Source organism: Alosa sapidissima, chromosome 2 (genome assembly GCF_018492685.1).
Source record: "Alosa sapidissima isolate fAloSap1 chromosome 2, fAloSap1.pri, whole genome shotgun sequence".
In the NCBI taxonomy this organism is placed as follows: domain Eukaryota; kingdom Metazoa; phylum Chordata; class Actinopteri; order Clupeiformes; family Clupeidae; genus Alosa; species Alosa sapidissima.
The window spans coordinates 43,607,145-43,624,253 of NC_055958.1; the positions used below are offsets into that span (position 1 = coordinate 43,607,145).

A 17,109-nucleotide genomic window follows, 5' to 3' on the forward strand; every position below is an offset into this window, starting at 1 on the left:
TTCTAGCCTAGAAATCTAGACGCACCCTAGTGGCGGCAAATTAATTTGCTCAGCCTGTACGTCTAGTATCAAACCATAGGGATTTCTATTGGCTGACGCCGTGGACCTCATCCAATCACAGCGTTCTATTTTTTGTTAGAGTCTTAAGGCGGGCTTAACAGGATAACGACAGTCCATCGACAGTAAACAACAAGGAAGGTGGCTATGGCGAATGAAGAGCGGTTGTTTGAATCGGCGTTGGCGTCAACTTTGGAGGAGTTGGACTTGTGCTTTTCTTTGAAAGTTGAGCAACACAATGCACTTAAGTCATTCCTTTCGAAGAAGGATGTATTTGCCGTTTTGCCGACCGGATACGGATATGGTCGTAGCGCTGGCCTATTGCATGCCTAGGCAGTTTGAAAGACAATTCTCTGCCCGCCCCTTGGATTAAGCGAGGTGAATGGGTTGATTCCAGACTATACATTTCAATGATATAGGATGGCCCGCCATGCTACTAGTCTTCCCCAATCTTCATATAATTTTCAGCCCTTGTAAATCAGCCTGAAAATCACATTATCTGGTAAGCATTGGTTGGGCATTGATATAACAAAATATATTATTCATAGGCAGCCCAAACATTGCAGGGTGGAAGACAAACATGTCCTCAGTATAACTGAACCATTAAAAGTTTGTATAATAAATTATTGGTAAGGAAGTACATTATTCGATGGCAGTTTCTTTTCTAATAAATATAATGGGTTCTATTAAATATTCATGGCCACCAGATGGTAGCATGGCACTGCACTTCGGGCCTTATTTGGATGAAGCAAGCAGTGAAATGGCGTCATCTGGTGGCCGTGCAGCACAACAGCGCCATGACATATTTCATTTAAATGGAAATTATGGTAGAAAATCTTGTTATTTGTCTAATTCATCTGATATACTGTGTTTTTCTTTTTAAACTTTGTTCCTTCATAAATATTAAGGTACGTTTTTGAATGGAATTACTGACATTCAACATTAGATGACCATGAATTTGAGCAATGGATCTTACAGGCTGACATTTATCATAAGATTTCTCTACATTGCTTATGCAAAAGTTTGTTATTCTTGCTGTATATATATATTGTACCAACATTTAGTTTAGTATCAAAGTGAAATGGTTGCTGGCAGTCAGCGGCATTATTTTGAGCTCAAAGGATTGTTTTGATGTGTTGAATGGAAGTCAATGGGAACTGTAAATCTTGGTATAGCAGTGTGTTGACGCCACAGTTCAAAACATGTGTGTGTGTGTGTGTGTTTGCGTCTTGGCATACATGTTGGGGGTGTGGCTACATTATCGATTTACCTTTGAGTTTCGAAGTTTAAAATTGATTGATAAATTTCAACTTAACATCGAAATCGTGACACCCCTGATAAGTAAACTATGTAACCAAGTAAGTGCATGTACACACATAATGACTGTGAACTGTTTTATTAATTACCATTTTATTCACATTAATAAAGTATTGTATTTGCATAAAAATAATGATACAAAAATGATCAAAAATTTATTTGGATACAAAAATGAGTTAACACAACCCTTAATACCAGTTTTCCATTTTGTTCCATACCCAGGGCACTATATAAAACTAATGATCACTCTTAATGGTCTAATCATACTGAGAACATGTCTATCACGCTATAAAGTTTGGGCAGGCTAGGATTAATACTTTTCAAGATATTAATGTCCAAGGTGGCCTCCAAGATGAGGCATTTCTGAGAGTGTAAAAATGATAAAAAATCAAAATCTAAAATAGGACTAGTCAAAATACATAGTTTGAAGCTATGCTAAATAAATTAGCGTTGATGCAGCAAAGCTATGCTAAATAAATTAGCGTTGATGCAGCAAATCTATGCTAAATAAATTAGCATTGATGTGCTATGATAAATAAATTAGCATTGATGCGCTATGCTAAATAAATTAGCGTTGATGCAGCAAAGAATTCCTGCTTACTTGCTGTATGACTTTGTAGAATGATGGTTCATTAAGTTGAAATTTCATTGAAATCAAAAACAAACTTTTCACAGGCTGCGTTTATATTTAAGTTAATGTGATAATGTATAAATGTTGTGCAATATAAGCCTATTAATATGTTAATAATTAATTGATATTTTCCTTTTTTTATTTTTCCACTGAACATTCTGTCTGTATTATATATTTTTCAACAACTGCATGTGAAACTGGGCAATTTCCGGCTGTAGCAGGCTAATGTAAATGTGTGTGTGTTTCATGTCTCAGGGAGACCCCAAGCATGACACACAGATCTTCTCTCTGGCCGTCCTGCTAAGCAGCACTCTGGTTTACAACAGCAGAGGGACCATCGACAACAGGGCTGTGGAGGACTTGCAGTATCCTTGTACACACACACACACACTACACACACACACACAGCTGACACTGATGTGGTAGATTAGTAGATTAGCATTAGCCAGTCACACAGTGTTATGATGCTTAGACTGTCACTGCCTGATGTGAGTTGAACGTAGATGTGAGACGTGAAGCGTGAACGGTTTAACAAAATAATGTAAACATTCTGGTGTCCATACTCAGTCATATTTGAATAAAAAAATAAGTAACGTTTTGTTATTGATTTGAAAAATTAAAATCTATGTTTTGATGGATATGCACACTTCATGCGCAACTCCTGACAGTGTTAAGTTGTTTAGCAATAGCCAGAGCTGACAGTGTTAATGTGTTTAGCATTATTCAGAGCTGACAGTGTTATGAGGCTTTAGCATTAGCCAGAGCTGACAGCGTTAAGAGCATTAGCCAGAGCTGACAGTGTTAAGACCATTAGTGTTATCCAGAGCTCATAGTGTTATGGGGCTTTAGCGTTAGCCAGAGCTCACAGCGTTAAGAGCATTAGCATTAGCCAGATCTAACAGAGTTAAGAACATTAGCGTTAGCCAGAGTGCACAGTGTTATGGGGCTTTAGCGTTAGCCAGAGCTGACAGAGTTAAGAGCATTAGTGTTAGCCAGAGCTCATAGTGTTATGAGCATTAGTGTTAGCCAGAGCTCATAGTGTTATGAGCATTAGCGTTAGCCAGAGCTCACAGTGTTATGAGCATTAGCGTTATCCAGATCTGACAGTGCTATGGGGCTTTAGCGTTAGCCAGAGCTCACAGTGTTGCACCTCAACTGCCTGCAGATATGTAACTGAGCTGGCTGAGTACATCAAAGTGAAGTCATCTGATGCAGGCCGAGACGATTCTGAGTTTGTCAAGTTCTTCCCCAGCTTCATCTGGGCCGTGAGGGACTTCACTCTTGAGAGGAAGATCGACGGCAAGGATGCAACAGAGGATGAATACTTAGACTTTGCCCTGAAGCTGAAACCTGGTATGAAATATCACTTAGACTTTGCCCTGAAGCTGAAACCTGGTATGAAATATCACTTAGACTTTGCCCTGAAGCTGAAACCTGGTATGAAATATCACTTAGACTTTGCCCTGAAGCTGAAACCTGGTATGAAATATCACTTAGACTTTGCCCTGAAGCTGAAACCTGGTATGAAATACTTAGACTTTGCCCTGAAGCTGAAACCTGGTATGAAATACTTAGACTTTGCCCTGAAGCTGAAACCTGGTATGAAATATCAGTTCCCAAACTCACACTTGGAGTCAGTTCCCAAATATCCAATATTCTTTTGCCTCTTCTGACCACATTCTTTAAGCTTTTAGTCTTAGGATAAAGTCAAACGCATGTTTGTTTAGGTTACCCCTATTCTAGATCAGGTTAATCAAATGCATATTACCATATTTTCCAGACTATAAGTCGCTCCGGAGAATAAGTCGCATCAGTCAAAAAATGCGTCATGAAGAGGGAAAAACATATATAAGTTGTATTTATTTAGAAATTTATTTCAAAGACTAAGAACAAACAGAGACTATGTAATTAGACATATAGAGGCCAAAAAGATCGAGAATTGTACCGGGAATGTTACTGAAGAGGAAGGAGTGAATGGTGGCAGGCTGAGGTGGCCAACGAGGAGGACCCGACGGTAATTGTAAAGCAATTTACAAAAGATTCACTGAACGAAAATGCTAACGTGGTACATGGAAATGTAGCTAAAAATGTAGAGAATGCAATGCAATCAAGCATTTTGGGCACATGAACATGTAAATGTGGAGAATGCAATGCATCTTGGGCACATGAACATGTAAATGTGGAGAATGCAATGCATCTTGGGAGATGTGAAGGCACACGCCAGGAGCGGAGCGAATGCTCGGGAGGTTATCCCCTGAGAGAGCTGGAGAAAAAAAGAGGCACATTTTAAAAGAACAAACTTTCAACGATGCTACAGGCTCCTAAGGAAGTTACCTTTTAAAGACTATTCACATGCCTTTCTTAACCAGTATGGACATTTAATCTGAAATTGCAAGTTATTCAACTAGCACACTAGGGTGACCAGATGCCCTTAGTTTAAAGGCTATTCACATGCCTTTCTTAACCAGTATGGACATTTAATCTGAAAAGGCAAGTTATTCAACTAGCACACTAGGGTGACCAGATGTCCAGGTTTTAAGTTGTGTGTCCCAAGTTTTGACAAAAGCCTGTCGGGACGCTAAAATCCAACTTGTTTGACCACCCTATGATGGTTGACCAGCGTATTTGACCACCCTATGATGGTTGACCAGCTTGTTAACCAGCTTGTTTGACCACCCTATGATGGTTGACCAGCTTATTTGACCACCCTATGATGGTTGACCAGCTTGTTAACCAGCTTGTTTGACCACCCTATGATGGTTGACCTGCTAGACCAGCAAACTCTTATGAAACTAGACCTGGTTTCGCTTCTTGTACCACCTCAAGCTGGTAATTTTATCTGGTGTTGCTGGTCTACATTGCTGGTTTAACTGGCCATGCCAGCTAATGTTGGTCAATCAGGCAAACCAACATGACCATCTTACACCAACAATGACAAGCTTGGTAGGCTTATCACTAGCATAACCATCTTACACCAACAATGTCAAGCTTGTCATCAGCTGTATCCCACATGAAAAGCTGGCCACACCAGCATGACCAGCTTCCTCAGATGGTCATGCCAGCATGTCCACCTGGTGGCCCAACCAGCAACACCAGCAAGAGTTGGAAGAAAACAAGCAAGAGCTGGAGGAATGTTATCTTCCCACACTTCACACTGCTCAGGCTGTTCAGAACCCGCTCACCCACATAGACGCCCTCCTCTTCCTTTCATGTGTTCAGAACCCGCTCATCCACATAGACACCCACCTCTTCCTTTCATGTGTAGATATGTCCACTAACCCAGAGCTCTGCTGGTCTCTCCTGAAGGTAACTCTAAAAAGGTAAATGACCACAACCTTCCTCGGGAATGCATCCGGAAGTACTTCCCATCCCGGAAGTGTTTCACCTTCCCATTCCCCAGCCGCCCGGAGGACGTGATCCGTCTGGAGAGCTTGTCCCAGTCGGAGTTGGCCCCAGCATTCTTGGAGGTCACGGAGCGCTTCTGCACCTTCGTCTTCGATCAGAGCCCTGTGAAGCAGCTGAAGGATGGACACACTGTCGACGGCAGGAGTGAGTCAGACCGGAGCTGTGTTGTCACGATAGCAGACTTGTAACTTTTGCCGATACTTAGGCATGGTATCGTCACAAAGGGTGTCCTGGGTGAACTGTTAGCAAATTTGAATTGACCTCTGCAGGTCCACCTGAAAAGGATACCAGTGTTGTCCGTCTCTAAATCACTACAAAACCTCGGCACTTGTATTTTCAATTAATCAATTAAACAACTGTATTGAAAAACATAGTTTACAAGAAAGATGTGTTTATGCCACTAGAGAAAGGTGTGTTTATGGCCCTGGATGTGTTTATGGCCCTGGAGGTCGTTAAACAGGAAGTTCGGAAACAGGCATCAACAGGATCCTTTCCAGAAAAACTTGCAGAGCAAATACAGTTCACCAAGACTACCAACAGGGGGCGTTCTACTCATAGTGGTGGTAGGGGGCGCTCTACTCTACTCATAGTGGTGGTAGGGGGCGCTCTACTCTACTCATAGTGGTGGTAGGGGGTGCTCTACTCTACTCATAGTGGTGGTAGGGGGTGCTCTACTCATAGTGGTGGTAGGGGGTGCTCTACTCTACTCATAGTGGTGGTAGGGGGTGCTCTACTCATAGTGGTGGTAGGGGGTGCTCTACTCTACTCATAGTGGTGGTAGGGGGTGCTCTACTCTACTCATAGTGGTGGTAGGGGGTGCTCTACTCATAGTGGTGGTAGGGGGTGCTCTACTCTACTCATAGTGGTGGTAGGGGGCGCTCTACTCATAGTGGTGGTAGGGGGCGCTCTACTCATAGTGGTGGTAGGGGGTGCTCTACTCATAGTGGTGGTAGGGGGTGCTCTACTCATAGTGGTGGTAGGGGGTGCTCTACTCTACTCATAGTGGTGGTAGGGGGTGCTCTACTCATAGTGGTGGTAGGGGGTGCTCTACTCATAGTGGTGGTAGGGGGTGCTCTACTCTACTCATAGTGGTGGTAGGGGGCGCTCTACTCATAGTGGTGGTAGGGGGTGCTCTACTCATAGTGGTGGTAGGGGTTGCTCTACTCTACTCATAGTGGTGGTAGGGGGTGCTCTACTCATAGTGGTGGTAGGGGGTGCTCTACTCATAGTGGTGGTAGGGGGCGCTCTACTCTACTCATAGTGGTGGTAGGGGGCACTCTACTCTACTCATAGTGGTGGTAGGGGGTGCTCTACTCTACTCATAGTGGTGGTAGGCATACACGCATCAGACAACAGCTGTGATTTGTTCAGGTGGATCAGCTGAGTATCAGCTGATGTGCTAGGCAGTGTGTAGACCATAGCTGTCAACCCTCCCGTTTTTTCCGGGTTTCTCACGTATTTTAACTTTTTTCCCGCAGTCTTCCCGTTTTAATATTTTCCCGTCAAATATCCCGTATTTTAACAATCTCATAACAGATCTACCATCGGACTTGTCAGTGTCTGTAGGCTACTGTTGTCCTGTTGCTATTGCTACCCCCTTGCCCTTCCAGCGAAACATATGTTTTCAAAGCATCGTTTTGCTTGCTTGAAGGCGACAGTGAGACTATTTAAGATGACGGCGTGGTTGTCGTGAGAGCACGATTCAGTGGCACCTGCATAGTGTACGGCCGGCCGCACGCACTGTGTGTATCGGCCTACTCAGCTACGAATAGAGAAAGAATTCCCTCCAAGTTGGCCTACCATAACTTCCCAACTCTGCACTGTAGCCCATAGACTGCATGACAGGCTATTTATATTTTTCCTTTAAAATAACCAAATGCAGTTCAACTTTATGAAGAAGAATTACGCACTAGGCTACTTGGAACGCACACATTTTGTTTGCGCAGGAGAGAGAATGACAGCGCACAGGGGCATCGATTACAAAACTTTAGCCTTGTTAGGGCTGTATAAAGTTGACGAAATTAAAATAGGCTGTTGTTAGGCGTAAATAAAGTAGGCTACTTTGTTGTATTGTTTAGCTGACCAATGCACGAGCTTGCAATTATGAAACGGACTAATACTGCAACCCTTCCAACGTTGGGGAACGAATGTTGACATTTTCCCGTATTCTGTGTGAGAAACCCGAGAAATCTCCCTTATTTTCAAAGCTCAATGTTGACAGCTACGGTGTAGACTGCTGTGGACTGACTGAACACTATTTAAATGTTTATTTAAAGGTTTTGTAGATGACTTAACACTATTTAAAAGTTTATTTAAAGGTTTTGTAGATGTTGTCCATAAGTGCAGTTGTAACTAACTGGCATTGTCACAAATGACCAAATACATGTGAGTGTTATTAAACAACTTAAAGATGAACTGAACTGGAATTTGAAGTAAAGGTGATATAACAGATGTATTTTATTTCTTCTCATTGGTACAAGGATTAAAATGGCTGAATTTATTAAAAGGGATAAAATTGTACGTTGAAAGTGGTGTTGTTGTTACACGGGCGCCGCCATGTTGGATTTCAACAATCGGCTACGTCACTGGCATGGTAAGCTACTCCGCACTAGCACTAGCAGCCATAGCAGATAATGAGTCTGAGGCTAGCTGACATGGCTGAGGAAACTAACATTAGGCCTAGCTGAGTTACATATTGCCCATAAGCCGTTTATCATAGGCTAGCCTACCTCACAAAATCTCATACAAAATGAAACCAAACTAGTGAAACAAAGGCGAACACTTTAACAGGGGAAATTAATTTGGCATGAATCATACTGAACGCTATTTTGTCAATGAGCAGAAACACACACGACATTCAAACTATTGATAAGATGTGCACTATGGAAACTGGTCTGTAACTTTGGACGAATAAATGCCATTGACTTGTCATATCCTGACTTAAAAAACCCTTTTCTTGCTTACTTTATTGCAAACTCGGTGGGGCAGCTTGTAGTCTTTTTCAATTCATAGAAGGGCGAGCCCACAGTCTATGTGCCATGGAGCCTAAGTTTCAACTTCGGCTTCGTTCACCCAATGCAGTCACTGGTCGCAATTACAAAGTCTGGGAAGGTTCGTTCAATCATTTAAAGTTTTAAGTGCAGTAGCCTATCTGTCCCCTTTGGAATAATATCTCGAAGTAGCCTCAGATGAGGTCCAGTGTTAGATAGGCTACCATACGATCCAACCTAGGAAAGGGCTAGCAGCTAACACCTTGGAAACACTCTTATGTCAAACTCCACAAGCTAGTACTCCGACCATAGAGAGTATAAACCATGACTCCGACGATATCACAGATCGATAATAATGCTTTTACTAGCTGGTAACTAAACCACAGCGGGTCTGTAAACAGAATCCAATGTCCCTTTCTACTTACCCTGAAGCCAGTTGTTCACCGTCTCAGGGCAGATTGTTGATGCGAGGGAGTTTAACTCGCAGTGCTGCTATCCAAGAGACTCGTGCAATATCAACATCCACAAGGTAAAAATCTGCAAACTCTCCACTAACGTTAGCCTAAAATAAACGGCAAACTTGTGTATCCTCTGTGTATCTGGGGTCAACTTGGGGTAAGGAAGTTTTTAACAGTTTCAAGGGAGGGAGAGAGAGAGCCCGTGTGAGTTGCTGTTACGAGTGCCAGTAGTCCATACTGCGTTAGCCTACATTGACGTGACAATGCGTGTTATATAGCTTATTTGTATATGCACCGTAATCTTCGCATAGGCATAATGTAGTGGTGGTGAGTGAGTATGCAGTTGTGTGGAGGATGTACAGTAGGCAATGTGTGTGTGTGAGGGATGGAGGGAGACAGAGAGACAGCGTGCGTGTTGCTGTCTCAAGCACCCCTCGTCCAGTTTTCTACATGACCTGTAGGCTAGGTCTACAGTAGCCTATGTTGTGCCGCACAAAATGTATCTATGTTGTACATTTCACAAAATGTATACCCCCCGAAATAAACACATACATAAATAAACATATTTTCCCCGTCACTTTGGCTTCCTTGAACATTTTCCCTACGTTTCGCCACTGCTTTGCAACAGAGAGATTCCAGTGGCCATGCTCCGGCAGCGCCCACACAGTCATTTTCACCCAAATGATCCTACTGAAGGTTGAGCTGGAGCCTGAAACCCATCTAGTGGTAGTCAAGACACTACAGGCCTGTCCCTCACAGGCTCAAAATTTGTAACCCATGCCATTAAAATTACAAATTTTCGTGTATACATAATATGCTGCAGCTGTTGCCTATAGAACTTCTCAGGTCCTACCATGCCAGTGACGTCATTGAAACTGGCAGCGCAAACTGGTTTTTTAGTGTCATTTATTTTTAATTGTCATAATCAACACATTATCAATGTTGATTCTTTAAGTTCAGTTCATCTTTAATAGTCAATAACACTAAATGTTGCTTAGTTGCTGCTATACTGTTCCAGAGTGTCTGCAGCAGTGTTGCTTAGCAATTGATACCCAGAGACCAAGTGCTTGTGTTTGTTGCCCCCTCTCTGAAGTCCTGGGGCACCTGATGAAGATGTACGTGGAGACCATGTCCAGCGGGGGAGTGCCCTGCTTGGAGAACGCAGTGGTTGCCATGGCGCAGATTGAGAATGAGGCTGCTGTGAAGGAGGGTCTGGAGGTTTACGAGAGCGGCATGGCGCAGCTGACCGCCTACTTCCCCGTGGACCTGCGTGACATCACCGCCGAACACCAGCGCCTCAACAGCCTGGCAACGGAGGTCTTCATCAAGCGCTCCTTCAAGGATGACGAGGGGAAGCACATTAAGTCTCTGGAGGTAAACTAGACCTGGAAGACTAATAATCAATCGTTCTGGAGGTAAACTAGACCTGGAAAACTAATAATCAATCATTCTGGAGGTAAACTAGACCTGGAAAACTAATAATCAATCGTCAATCGTTCTGGAGGTAAACTAGACCTGGAAAACTAATAATCAATCATTCTGGAGGTAAACTAGACCTGGAAAACGAATAATCAATCGTTCTAGAGGTAAACTAGACCTGGAAAACTAATAATCAATCGTTCTAGAGTTAAACTAGACCTGGAAAACTAATAATCAATCGTTCTGGAGGTAAACTAGACCTGGAAAACGAATAATCAATCATTCAAATGGCAACATGCTGGTATGACTACTGACAGAAGATCAGTAGAAGAAGATCATGTCTTTGATGTAGAGTTACCGTCCGCTTCATTAGTGTTGAGTTATTGAAGAATCATCCGCTTCATTAGTGTTGAGTTATTGAAGAATCATCCGCTTCATTAGTGTTGAGTTATTGAAGAATCATCCGCTTCAGTAGTGTGGAGTTATTGAAGAATCATCCGGTTCAGTAGTGTGGAGTTATTGAAGAATCATCCGCTTCAGTAGTGAGTCATCCGCTTCATTAGTCTGGAATTATTGAAGAATCATCCGCTTCATTAATGTCGAGTTATTGAAGAATCATTCGCTTAATTAGTGTGGAGTTTTTGAAGAATCATCCGGTTCAGTAGTGTGGAGTTATTGAAGAATCATCCGGTTCAGTAGTGTGGAGTTATTGAAGAATCATCTGACAGTCTCATGTGAAGTTTGCTGAAGAGTAAGATGTTTTTCTGTGTAATTTTAGGAGGCTGTCAACAAGCTGTTCAGTAGATTCTGTGTTTCTGTGTCATTTCAGGAGGCTGTTAACAAGCTGTTCAGTAGATTCTGTGTTTCTGTGTCATTTCAGGAGGCTGTTAACGAGCTGTTCAGTAGATTCTGTGTTTCTGTGTCATTTCAGGAGGCTGTTAACGAGCTGTTTAGTGGATTCCTGCAGCAGAATGAGGAGGCCTCGGCCCTGATCAGCAAGGAGGTCCTCACAGGTCTCTCTGCTCCACTGAGGGAAAGACTCCAGCAGGGATTCTACACGGCAGCTGGAGGATACCAGCTCTACTGCCAGGACATGGAAGACATCGTGGTGAAATACAAAAGCCAGACCCACCTGGGAGTCAAGGTTAGACTCGCATACAAACACTCCCCAACTGAACAAATCAGACTGAACAACTCCACATTTACAAACATTCTTCAACTAATCAGACTGAACAACTCCACATACAAACACCCTTCAACCAATCAGACTGAACAACATAGTCAAGTCAAGTCAAATGAAGTCAAATTTATTTATATAGCGCATTTCATACACAGAGGTCATTCAATGTTACATAAACAAAAGCAAACAGTAATAACAAATATAAGCATAGAAGGGCAATACTCAAAGAATAGTTTAAAGGGTAAAGATCATAATAAAAAATGAAACATAAAACACACAAGGTAAAATAATTTAAAATAAAGAATAATTAAAAAGACAAAATAAAAGACACAAGGATCATTTTCTGTGCAGATTCAGAATTTTTACCTCAGTGCAGTTAGCAGAAAGCATCTGAGAACAGTTTGGTCTTAAGTCTAGATTTAATACTTTAATGCAGCGAAAAGCTGCTGCACCATGTTTAGTTCTAACAGCAGGTTTTTCTCCTGAGATCTGAGAGGACGAGAAGGTGTGTACTGCTGTAAGCATGTCTGATAGGTATTTAGGTCCTGTTCCATTTACTGATTTATAAGCAAGTATTAGTGCTTTAAAGTCAATTCTGTGACTTACTGGAAGCCAGTGCAGGGACTTAAGAATTGGACGATCTTTTTAGTTTTTTTGAGAACCCTAGCTGCTGCATTTTGAATCACCTGAAGCTGTTTGATGGTCTTCTTAGGAAGGTCTGTGGAAAGTCACACTGTAGTAATCAACCCTGCTGGAGATAAATGCTAGCCTAGAAATTTAGACGCGAATTACATTTGCTGCCAGGGCTAGTCTAGCAACTCTCCGTTGGCTTGTGAGCTCCAGAAATCGAAACTCAATCAGGCCAATGAAATCGTGTATAGAGTCGTTAGGTGGGCTTAACATAATGATTGATGGCAGAGTTGCAACGGTTTGGCTTGAATTCCCTGCTACTTGAAAACAAATAAGATGGATGTTGCTGCTGGCGAACAGTGTGACATGAGTTAAGCTTTAATTAAGTTGGCAAACGTTTGAACTAGCCAACTAGCTCCGCTGGTGGGAAACGCATGGGACTCATAGCGCTGCCGCTGTCCTATTGCGTGCAGAGGGAATTTGAAAGACAACTGATTATCCCGCCCCTCGGACTGAGCACTGCGAACGGTGAGTGCCCAGACCCTACATTTTAATGTGGGTCTGGCTCGTCAGGCTAGATAAATGCATGAATGAGTTTTTTCTAAATCATGTTTTGACATCAGCCCTCTCAGGTTGGCAATATTTTTGAGGTGGCAGAAAGCTGATTTAGTTATCGCTTTCATGTGGCTGTTAAAATTTAGATCACTGTTGATTATTACCCCAAGATCGACCCCTGGGGAACAACACAGGCCAAGGACATTGGTGTTGAAGTACAGTTGCAGATGGCAACAAAGAAGCTCCTTTCTTGTAGATAAGATTTGAGCCAGCTGATAACTGTGCCTGTAAATCCAACCCAGTGTTCTAGTCTGTGTAGTAAAATATTGTGATCAACAGTGTGATCAACATATACAAATACTCCTCAACCAATCAGACTGAACAACTCCACATATGCAAACAACCAATCAGACTCAACAACTCCACATATACAAACACTCATTAACCAATCAGACTGAACAACTCCACATATGCAAACAACCAATCAGACTCAACAACTCCACATATACAAACACTAATTAACCAATCAGACCGAACAACTGAACTTAACGTCTGCTGTTTTTTCTTGTTAGTTGTAAAAGTACTGAATTGTCCCTAGGTCTGCGACGATCAGGCATGGTCAGGCCTGAAACACATTACAACAACATAGATTACATTATAGTTGGTCTAGCAGTTACTCTTGAGTTACTAAAACTAGCCGAATTCATGTACGTAACTCCAATCACTTTTGGACGAAATGAGTCTGCAAACAGCCATACATAAACAATGTGACAAATTGCCAGACTGATAGTCTTAGAGAAGCGATCTAACACCAGACCTAATCAGAGATCTGTCCTTTCGACGATATGAAAGACCTAATCAGAGTTCTGTTCTTTCAACGATATGAAAGACCTAATCAGAGTTCTGTCCTTTCAACGATATGAAAGGCCTAATCAGAGATCTGTCCTTTCAACGATATGAAAGGCTCCATGCCTGCTGATGGAGCTGTGGAAATGCACACTCAATGACTTGGCAAGTAGGATCATTTGACAAAGCTGTGTTTTTGCATGGGATTAACCTGGATTACCCTGGATTAACCGGGATTAACCTGTATTAACCAGGATTAACCTGGATAAATCGGGATTAACCTGGATTACAGAACAATGGTCCAGAATTCCAGTTTTAAACCTGGTCCACTACACTGACTCAGCAGCCTTACAGATCTAGAACCAGGCAGACACTAACAATCCAGAACTAGGCAGACACTAACGATCTAGAACCAGGCAGACACTAACAATCTAGAACCAAGCAGACAAGAACGCTCTAAAACCAGACGACAAACACTCTAAAACCAGAGCGACACAAAGCACTAGAAGTCTGTTTCTTTTTGGATTTATCAATGATCAGGATTAACCTGGATTACAGTCCAAAAGTCCAGTTTTAAACCTGACTCAGCAGCCTTACAGAGAGACTGTTGAAGTGGAATCATGATCAGTGTTCCAACACTGAAGGGTACATCAGTCTTCACTCAACCTGCTAATGCCCATCATCATCATCATCATCATCATCATCATCACCTTCATCATCAGGACATGTATGTGTAGATCCCACTGATTATTGGATTGGACAGAGAACTTAATTTACGTTTGTGTGTGTGTGTGTGTGTGTATGTGTGAGGGGTGTGTGTCTGGTGTGTGTGTGTGTGTGTGTGTGTGTGTGTGTGTGTCAGGCTGAATATGTGTTGGAGGAGTTTCTGAAGCAGAGGAAGGAGGAGTCCTCAGCCATCCTGCAAGCTGACCAGAGTCTCAGCGACATGGAAAGACAGATCTGCGGTGAGTGTGTTTGTAAGTGAGTGTGTGGGGGTGAGTGTGTGTGTGTGTGGGGGGGGGGGGGGGGGGGGGGGGGGTGTAATGTGTACGTGTGTGAGTGTATGTGTACAGCTCTGGAAAAAATGAAGAGACCACTGCAAGTTTTGTTTTTGTGTGTGTGTACTCAGCAAACAAAATGAAGTCCTGGCGTGGTCCCCTACAGGGCCGAACGCCCCCTCCTCGACATTGTGTTCCCGTGACGTCCCCTCCTCGACATTGTGTTCCCGTGACATCCCCTCCTTGACATTGTGTCGTCCCGTGACGTTTATATTTTGCCGATGATAAAAAAAAAAAAAAAAAAACATGAAACGTGACCACCTGTTATTACATCCTGTAGGCTTCATGAAAGCGTCGATATGAATGGACGTACAGTAGGCTGCTAGGAGAGAGATATGAATGGACGTACAGTAGGCTGCTAGGAGAGAGATATGAATGGACATACAGTAGGCTGCTAGGAGAGAGATATGAATGGACATACAGTAGGCTGCTAGGACATACAGTAGGCTGCTAGGAGAGAGATTGTCGTAACATGAGATTGTATTTATGATTTGCCCGACAATCACACAATCAGTTACACTTACCGTTTGACTCATGTTCTCGCTTCGACCAGTCATGCATGATATCACGTCCTCCTTAAGCAATATAGGGTTATTAAGTAGACATGGACCTTTATACCGGGATAGATATGATACTTTCACATCTATGGTGTCTTTTTCATAATAAACTAATACGATTTTTTAATAGGCATATCCCGTAGCATATTGTTCAAAACATCATCAGAGTATGCCTAGGCTAGCCTAAGCTAAATTGTTTCAACCATATTGTTTAAAAATTCAAAACAAACTAATAATAGCCTAAAATGGGGAAAATGAATTGCAATGCATGCTGGGAAGCAAAACTCAACATGAAATAAAGTACATGAAATATAACTAGAATGCATTGAATATCCACTCTAAGGCGTTTTCTTGAACCTGTCAAACAGGGACAGCCTAAAAATAGCCTATGTAAGCCTATCTTCCTGGAACATTTCAGATAAAAAATTTTTTTTATCGTTTTCTCTAGGCTATGAATGCTCTTTGTAGCTAACGTTAAGCTGAAAGATATAAATTCCAGATGTTTCTATTCCATATAATTTTTTATTCATAAACAGTAAGCTTCTGCTCCTTGTCAGAAATCTCATCGGATATGCGCACTCTTCTTTGCTGTTTCCACAAGGAGCTGCTGTGACATCGGGGACAGCAATGCTTGAAACTTTTAAACGCGAGCATGTGACAAATAAATTACAATGACATTTGATCAAGTCATGAAGAAGCTGCAGGGTTTCCCGCAGCATTTTGCAGTTAAGGCGCCGTCTTAGCAACACACGCCTGCCACCTTAACTAGCCTGCGTCGCCAAAAAAAAAAAAATATATATATGTTTATATATAAATATTATATATATTTTATATATATGTATGTATGCATATGTAGGCCTATATGAGCGATGTCCGCCGTGTTACTCTAGGCTAGGCTACTGTTTTCTCTCTTTCATTTCAAACCGTGACCAACGCCAGTCTCCCTCTTCAGAACACATACAAAATAATAATAAAAAACGTGTCATGAACTGGAAGTTTTTACAATCTTTAAGTGCCGGAAATCCACAAACTATGGCCGGGTTATATTATTTACTTAGGCTGCACAAAGCACAGGGCTTTATTTAGAGCAGGCTTAATCGAGGCAGGCCTTTATCTGTTTCCTGCGGTGGAGTAATGCCGTACCTCACAGCACATCCAATACAAGTCAATGGAGTTGCACAAAAACTAAAAACTTGTTGGAAAGCATCTTTTGCAGCAATTTTTCTGTGGGCATATCAGTGAACACCCCTGACCACTCGGTGAGTTTCACGTCTTTGTAAACAAAATTTTAATGCCTTATAGGAAGGATTGTTCCAGTGCACCTATGCAGCCATTGTGGAGGTGGGGGGGCGCTACCACAGAAACCGAAAACTCTCAGACCAGCAGCATATGTCCAAATTTCAATGTTTCAATGTCAACCGTTCTATTTCACAAACAATCTGAAAACAGGGATTTAAGTGTAAAATACCGAACTTGTCCTTTAAACAAAGTCACTTCTGTTGCTAGGCGACCCTAAACAAATGCTACGTGGTCTGTTTTTAACATTTCTCTACTTTTATTGCAATGTATTCAGCTCCAAAAGTCCTCGGTTCAGCCCCAATTCGGCCGTGTGTGTGGTTCTGAAAATAAAACAGATAATAAGTACATGACTAGTTTAGATAAACCACTGCCTATTTAGAGCATGTTACATGCATCACATAATGACAGTTATCTGAAGAAATGTGCATTGTAAGCTACACCAAGCATCACATCAGCTAACATGAATTTGATAAAATCCATTCCCTACTTTCTATACATTAACGTTAAACTCAAAACGTAAATGCTACATAATTCACATATCTGCAGTGAACCTACTTTGTTCATAGACGCACAACTTCATAAACTGTATGTTGCTGTAGAGTAGGCTAATGAGCTGCTTACCTGCTAGAGGTTAGCTTATTAGCTCATTAGATAACCTGCTAAAGGTTAGAAGCTAGCTGCTAACCTGCTAAAGGTGAGCTAATTGC

General features: G+C 42.1%; 1 protein-coding gene across 10 annotated transcripts in view; it reads left to right on the plus strand.

Annotated features, from left to right (window-relative positions):
• Positions 1-17,109, plus strand: part of LOC121703871 (guanylate-binding protein 1-like) — a 127,053-nt gene that overhangs the window by 105,234 nt on the left and 4,710 nt on the right. For 4 of the 10 annotated variants that reach the window (XM_042084309.1, XM_042084306.1, XM_042084314.1 and 1 more), the window contains 6 exons: positions 2,261-2,370; positions 3,171-3,358; positions 5,312-5,554; positions 9,952-10,232; positions 11,209-11,421; positions 14,351-14,453. The exons of 5 other annotated variants lie outside the window; for them this stretch is intronic. In XM_042084309.1, the coding sequence (XP_041940243.1) occupies positions 2,261-2,370; positions 3,171-3,358; positions 5,312-5,554; positions 9,952-10,232; positions 11,209-11,421; positions 14,351-14,453 (1,138 nt within the window). Of the gene's footprint in view, positions 1-2,238; positions 2,371-3,170; positions 3,359-5,311; positions 5,555-9,951; positions 10,233-11,208; positions 11,422-14,350; positions 14,454-17,109 lie in introns of all 10 variants that reach the window. One more of the 10 variants, XM_042084312.1, reaches the window with a different exon arrangement.